The sequence below is a fragment of the Morone saxatilis genome, unplaced genomic scaffold, assembly GCF_004916995.1.
Source record: "Morone saxatilis isolate NCDOM2014 unplaced genomic scaffold, NCSU_SB_2.0 Contig11, whole genome shotgun sequence".
NCBI lineage: Eukaryota > Metazoa > Chordata > Actinopteri > Moronidae > Morone > Morone saxatilis.
In genome coordinates, this window is record NW_023339663.1 from 7,394,615 (window position 1) to 7,402,700 (window position 8,086).

At 38.8% G+C, this 8,086-nt stretch overlaps 1 protein-coding gene across 1 annotated transcript in view; it reads right to left on the minus strand.

The window, feature by feature from the left end:
• The window catches only part of map2k5 (mitogen-activated protein kinase kinase 5), a gene marked incomplete at its 5' end in the record, with an annotated part of 46,167 nt that extends 42,030 nt beyond the window's left edge, over positions 1-4,137 (minus strand). The window contains 4 exon segments of the mRNA XM_035652196.1: positions 1,624-1,672; positions 1,773-1,840; positions 3,259-3,299; positions 4,068-4,137. Of these exon segments, the coding sequence (XP_035508089.1) occupies positions 1,624-1,672; positions 1,773-1,840; positions 3,259-3,299; positions 4,068-4,137 (228 nt within the window).
• Between the last annotated feature and the right edge of the window lie 3,949 nt (positions 4,138-8,086).

The window sequence follows — 8,086 nt, forward strand, 5'->3', positions numbered from 1 at the left end:
GAGAGAGAGAGAGAGAGACTACATTGTCACCAGAGGCTATAAACAAGACAAGCATTCAGGTCACTTCAAGTTCAGTAACATAAGGAGAGAAAACAGAGGGACAGAAGGAGGAGAACAGGAGATCAATACAACATTTGCTGTCCAATTTATAAAAGGACATTGTGTTTGGGTGAGTGAGGGAATGACTGATGTAAAGTTTAATGACGATTTGTTTGCTGTTGTCGTTGCAATATATGTTGATAAAAATAGTGTCAGAGGTGGGTAATATAATGTAGCCTGACAAATATTTTATCTTCTCACCCTTTTTGAAACTACCAGTCAAAATTCTCCTGTAAGATAATTTCGTAGTTTTGATTTAGTTAGAGCACTGGGAATATATCTCAAATAATAAGTACTCAGCATGGAAGAAAACAGCAATAGATTTGTAAAATCAATAAAGGTGGAGTAGGGTAATGTACTGCCTATTTGATAATATTGTGTGGATAATTATAAAAATGAACTGTAACCAACATCCTTATCTTCATGTAAGTCATTACAAATTCATTTCATGTATATATTTTCGCAAAATATCATGAACTGCTACTATGAATCTCTTCTGTTAATATCATAATTCAAAATAAAAAGTGTCACAAGTATATATAAATATATTTGTTCCATATTTAAATTTAAATTTCTTTTTTACATTCAAATGAACATATCGACTACTACGATACAAAAACGTAATCTTAAAACTGAAAAACGTATTATACACAATATCTAAACTCTTAATTTATACATACAGAATATAAAAGGAATGAATCCATGGTTTATATCTGTACCCGAAACGGACAGAATTTAAAACATACGGTGAATAATTCTCTAATTGAGTATTTCTCCAGTCCATGCTGAATTGGAGCACTTCATTCAACATGTGTATGAACCATTTGTGTGTGTGTGTGTGTGTGTGTGTGTGTGTGTGTGGTGCTCAGTGAGGAAGCATGTTAACGGTGTCCTGTCAATAATCCGGTTTGTGTGGACAGATGCCTATTTGTACTGTGGCTGATATGGCATCAACTGTGGGGGTGACAAAACTAATTTTGCACAGACAGAAATAGCAGGCATCCCGACATACATGTAAGCGTGCATGCACACAACACACACACGTTTCACCTCCAATTCACCTCAACTGATTAGATAACATGGTGAGAGAAGGGAAGTAAAGAGAATGAGAGGAGATGGATGAAAGGATGGAGGAGAAGGGAAAGAACAGCTCTATTAGTTCACTGTGTTACAGCAGAAACCTGAGAGGCCGCTGGCTTAATTGTCTTCTTGACACGTTACCCACTCTGTGTGTGTGTTAGTGTGTGTGTATGAGAGTCCATACTTAAAAGAGAGGGACTGTAACAGGCCTGCTCTCAGGAACCCACAGACCCCCTGCTTGCCAGTGCGGCACAGTGACAAGACAATAGCCAAATACACATTCTGAATAACATGCCTTTAATCACAGAAAATCAATAAAGGAGCCAGCCACTGGTGGAGCTTAAAAAGTTTTTCCCCAGCGACTAGGTTGGAGAGGCCGGTAACCAGTTGAGGTAGAGGGCAGCGGTCGCAATGCATAACTTAAACTAAAAAGACACGCTCGACCTGCCCATTTGTCAGGATCCTCTTCAGCTCAGCAGATGATTTTTTTAAACTGGAGGAAGTAACACAGCACAGTTGCACTGATGTAAGTATCTCAAACTGAAGTTCATTCCAAGTAGTGAAACATGCTCCTTGTGCCCCAGCAAGCTCACCTGTTGTTGGCCATGGAGTCTGGGACAGCATGAGTGCAGTCATTGGCTGGATTAGGTCTTGTATTAACCTGAAGGTTTGCAAACGGATACACACAAATGTGAAAGGACACACACACACGCACACATGCACACACAGACACACACTTAGTGGTCAAGGCCAAAAGACAGGCAGACAGACAGACATATGGCCAGACCCTCTAATGAACAAGAACAAAACAAGCTCTCAGTTCAGCCTGAAGGTTAATTGGCTTTCGTAGGAGAGAAGGGAGGCAGGCAAAGAAGAAAGAAAGAGGTGTCCACATAGAGGAGGGGAAAGAATGACAGACAGCAGAAGGAAAAAGGGAGAAAAGGAGAGGAGAGCCAGAAATATATTTGCGTGAAAGTACAGCAATATGGCTTAACACAAGAGGAAATGAGAAACAGATTTGAGTAAAGGAGTAAATTAAGTCAAGACATTAAAAATGTCATGCCTCACTAGGGACATTGTTGATCTATTCATCTGCATCTATGTTTACTCCAAAGACCTCTTTACTCAACCCAGATATCATACACAAAATAAGAGACAAGACCCTGTAAAGGGGATACTAAAAATAAGTTTCTTAATTGAGGGCAAAAGGCCGATGTGTTGGGTCCACTAAAGCACAGGGTTTCTCTCTTTAATTAGTGCCTAGGAAGACCTAATTTACACAGTGAACATGACTTCCCTCAGCCAATTACTTTTATATTAAAACAGGAGAAAAGAGGGGAAAGATTACCAAAGGACTAAAGGTTTTTGGAAAACATCATCTTCTCAAAACAGACCCTTGACCTTAAAAAAAAATGACAGTTCAGTAGTCGTTACCAAAGCTCCTCAGAGGATACATTAAATAAAGCATTTTCAGTATGGGAGGGGGGGGGTAAATTTATTATTGAAATGAAGATGGATATAATATGGATCATCTGGAGAAATGAAGGAGGTGTCAAGTCATTTAACCCATGGTAATTAGCAATGAGTTTCAATAGCAACATATGCCTAACATGGGAAGGTCTGTGGAAGGCCATTTCTAAATGGCAAAGGGGGGCTTGTAATGACAATTTCATGGTCGAATAATGACATCTTCTTACTGACTTAGTTTTTGTTCTAACCAAAGCTGTTCTTTCATTCTATCATATGGAATGAGAGGATCATAATACTCTGAAAGGGAGATCAAGGTTTCAACATAACACCTTACTCTTAAATGAATATTGCAGCATAATAACACAAGAATATAGGGAGATAGAGAAGGAGGCACAAGCCCTGCGACAGCAACAGCCCACCTGCTCCATACATAAACATGGAAGAGGGCAGCAAGAAAATGAGTGAAAGAAAAGGAGAGCCTTGACTTCAATTGACATTTCAATAAGTGGAACACAGCGTTACCAATCTATTTGCCTCAACTTCCCTCCCTCCCCTCCGCTCCTCTTGTTCTCTGTGTAAGGCAGCTGAAACAATTATTGAGATAGGTACCTTCAGGCCATGTATGTTCCGGATCCCTGGAGTCTTGCCGGCTGAAACAGTAATTGACTAGATTGTAGAACACATCACTGGGCCATTTACAAATGTGCTGAAAAGGAATCAGTTCTTTATAAAGAAAAAAAAAGATGAAATGAAATGAGGGTTACTCTGAAATTAGTTGTAGACAAGAGAGTGATTGAGATGTTGGGCTCTTGAGACAGATGGTGGTAGGTAGGAAGGAAGGAAGGAAAAACAGAATCACAGAGCGAGAGAAAAAAAGACAGAAAGAAAGAGCCAAATAGAGAGTAAGAGAGAGAAAAGAGAGAGAGAGACAGTAAAATGTTTCATCACTTTGCCCATGGGGCCTGTTAGTGACTATGTATGACTTTGAGTGGTGAAAAAACTATATGTATATATATATTAAACAAAAAGGTATGTATTGAAAAAGCACTCATTGTGAAAACCAGTTCAGGAAGGAACTACACAATGCCATAGATCTGGGCAAAGCTTAGCCTGAACACAAGCTCATAGTTTCAATGTCCTTGGAGCAAAAGAAATGTAGATTTATAAATGACTGTCAACACAATAACAGAATGAGCCAATGAATTTTAATGTTGTCCAGAGGCTGCACTGATACATCCAGCCACCAAATGCTACCATTTTCTTATTGTCTGAACAAGTGATTTACCCAACTTTCTGTTGAAATTTGAAAACATTTCGCATATGTTTATATATATTTATATCTATATATAGTAATAATAAAAACATATTGAGCCTAAAGCATTATCATTCATGATAAACTGTAACATGTCACTCTGTACCTCGTGGAAAAATCTGTAGAGGGTCCGGCAGCAGTCCATTCATGCGTTGTTCATTCATTGTGTTGCAGTACTAAAAAGGGAAAAGAAAGTTAGAAACAGTTGAGAGAAACAGTGGTTTGAAGTGATTATTACACATACTGGAACTCAATCAAATCAAAACAGTTTCATCGTAAAGAAATTACTTGTACAAGACACTGTACAAGAAAGTTAACAGAGTAAAAACACAATCAAACTTAACATAAAACAGATCTGCAATTTGACTATGCACTACATTTTTGCATAATACACACACAGAAATGTTTATTTAAATGACGTCAGAATTAGTCCACAGTGTTCCCAAAAATGTGAGCATGCTGTGCTGAAATCTGTTGCCGATGAGGACCAATGCCCTATGGGCTTGTTCTGAAGGAGTGTAGCATTAACCCTTTTCTCCTCCAGGTCAACAGCTCACCAAACACTCATATCCTACAGGACTAACACGTGCACACACACTCTGGAGCCTCTCAGACGCTTGCCAAGGCAATGCAATAATTGATGTTTCAGTTAACCAAACCATCTGTTAAACTGTGTGCGTGTGTGTGTGTTTGAGTGTCTATGTGCGTATGCGTCTTTTGATTATGTCCCCTTGTTTTTTAGGCTTCAAACCAACAAAAATGAACGGCAAGAATTTTACTGAGCACACTGTTTAGAAGATGTATGTCTTTATGTAATCCGCACATACATGTGTGCATTGTATTTCATTTACAATCCAGTATGAACTACCAAGTCATCACAGCAATATGTAAATTTGCTCTCTCATTGTAGGGGGAGGGAGGGGAGGACGATGGGACCGGCTTGGATGGGAATGGATCAGAATGGCTACCCAAGTGGCACAGCTGTTATTAAAAGGCCTATTTATCACTGTCAGGTCCCTCCTCGCTCCTAGCCCTGTGCTTTCGCCCTCCAGCGTTCTCACTAGGCCACATCTGAACAATGGGCCTAATACCAAAAAACGTGTTGTGTGTGTTGAGGGTTTTGGGAGGGGTCGGGCTTCACATACCTTTAATTTTCCGCTCAGCTAGCTTATTGATTAAGGCTGCAATTACCACCTAATCTGTAGTAGGTGTGTTATTAAAAGACATTCTCCATTGTTGGCCAATAACTAAACAGTGTCCGATCCCAAATACCATCGCTCAGCCTTAAGGGACAAGTGGGAGAGCGAGAGCAGAGAGTGGGTCTCATCATCATTAGCAGACTAAGGGGAAATGGGAGTAAGAATGGTGGAATTAGAGCTACTACCTCCAGGGGGAGCTGAGCGAGGAATGGATGAGGTCACATGTTTTTTTTAGCACCTGACACAGGCCAGTCTTTAACTTTGAACAGGGGCGTCTGTCTTTCAAGGTGTCGAACAATGATTAGAGATGCCTGGAAGACTAGTGCGTCTCACAGGAGCATGTAGCAATCAATGTTCTCAGTGATGGGGGATACTTTTCACAATAAATGCCCTCTGCAGACTGATGTTAATTAAGTGCTGCATTTGAGCATTAATTTTGCTCAGCAACAAGGAGCATGATTTTTTTGCAAGGCAACGTTAAAGCGGAGATCTTGAAGAAGGGAAAAAAAAACACTGTAGTGAAAGCATATTTAAAAGTCTGGTTATATATTTATTATCACAAACATTCACACACACAGAAACACATGACACACACAACAGGCAACCATGAGAGACGCTAATGAATTATCCCACCTTTCACCTAACATGCTGGTTTCCCTTAATTCCTATTAATTTCACATAATGGCTGTCTGCTCACCTGGAATTAACAACACTGAGGCAAAAATCCACTGGAGTCTCTACGGAGGCCAAATGGCAACCACAGCAAACAACCAACAAGAAAAAAAATCCTCTGAATACAAATGCAAATGACTGCTGAAATGCATAACCCTTGCATAAAGACATTTAAAGTACTCGGCTAGTGTAATTTATATTTTAGTGAGCCCAGTATTTTCCAGGCGATCAGCAGCTTTTTGTACACTTGGCTGTCCCACGAGGAGTAGAAAGCCATTACCGGACTCCTGGATTTGTTTGCCAAAAATTCATTGTACAAATGCCTTTTTCAAATTTGTGGACGAAGCAGTGCAGTGTTGTGGGTATGAAATATTTGTGCTGGGTAAAGTAAGGTGCAGGTCAGGGTCATGAATTAATATGCTGTCACAAGACATCTCACATCATCTGAATAAAAAAGGAAGAAATGTTGGGACAATAAGCTTCCATTACACAAAATGAAATAATACTGTATGTTTATTGTAGCCTGTTCTGCCAAATAAAGGGATATACTACTGATTAACATGATAAATATCAAGTTCATTGGTATTTTACTATATAATATTTGACTAAAATAAGTAACTACAAGGGCTCCAAATGTAGCTTGTAGTTGCAGTTTCTTCTCTACTATCTACAAATGCAGTTATACTGATGACTATTGCTGATCATTTATAAAATTGGTATTGTGATATCTTAAATTATACATTTATTTATTTGTGGAACAACAGAACAACAGCACTGCACCATCATAATCCACTGTGGCAGCAAAATCTTTCTTCCAAATCAGGTTGTTAAATAAATATTAAGATGCAATTGTAGCATACAATACATAAAATAATGGTGGTTAAACAAAAACCTCTAGGACAGGATGTTCCTAAAACCTTATAAGTAGACAAGTATGGAACCTCAAAACATGTCAGCTGGATTTGTGAATGATAAAGTTGGCTGAGGTCAATAGTTTTTCCATCACGGTTTTACAACGCTCATCGACACAACAGCTGTCTCTTTTTTGCTTAATCACCCTGCTACCCTATGCTACTTAATGATTAAAAAGCAACCACAAGTGAATGCATGATAAAAATGGACAAAAAACAAGGAGTGTAAATTGTGCCTGTGGCTCTAGCGGCATCATTGTGAGCTGATGGGGGGTAAAAGACATCCACAGATGAAAGTAGATTTTGAACAATTCTGCAGCCCAGGGGGGCCGCTCTTTAATGAGGCAAAACTTTAAGTACTGAATAATAAATAATAAAAATTGACAGTTCATTTAGCTTTCAGTGTACCTCGTAGAGAAACCCATTACACGCCATTACTCTTACTGTCCGTGGCATGAACAGTAAGTATGGTGGAATATGAAAATGTACTGCACTAGGTGGGGGAGCTGAATGGGGGGAGGAAGTGTGTGTGTTGCTGAAAACTACCAATAAGCTGATTTTCTTTTTTTTTCACTTTAGGTTAAATACAACTGGATGAGGCTATATGATTTCAAAATTCTTTCTAGATTGTTGAGTTGCAGATAAATACGATGACAGTGTAGCGGTGGTGGCAAGAAGTCTAAATTTGTCAGTGCTATTTTATCAGCATCTAACCCCTCTCTTTTTAGAATTTGTTCAATCAAACTAATGGTGCCTCCTACACAACATTAAAGAGTTTTCTTTTTACTGTATTCTACAGTATTTCTGACGGCCCTGAGGTTATCTCTAAACAACGTTTTGGTGACCATGGAAGATTGGCTACTGCAGCAAAAACATATGTAACGCTAAACGTTTTTCAAATTGTTCTTCAAGTGTTTTGTATTTTATGCTTAAAGCCACTAGTTCTCAAACTATGGTACGTGTACCACTGGTGGTACGTGGAGAATTTAAAAACATATAATATAAAGTACTACAACATTTTTAATGAAAATATTTGAACTGTGAGATCACTGAAATTTAATTTAATTAATAAGTTCGGCATTTCCTGTGATATTTTTGTTTCAATATCAGCCTGCTACACAGTCAGGCACGTAGAACGCACATACATCCATGATTAGTTACTGTGATGGCAACATAGTGAGCAGAGGTAAAACACTACAGTAGTGGCTCCAAACGGAAACTAATGGGAAGATAAGTGTAACAAATTAGCTCTGATTCTTGAACCGGTTCCCTTCAGGATTAAACTACAGTCGACAATAAATAATCTTATTATTGGGAATAAACTGGCCTCCTGCATGAACTTT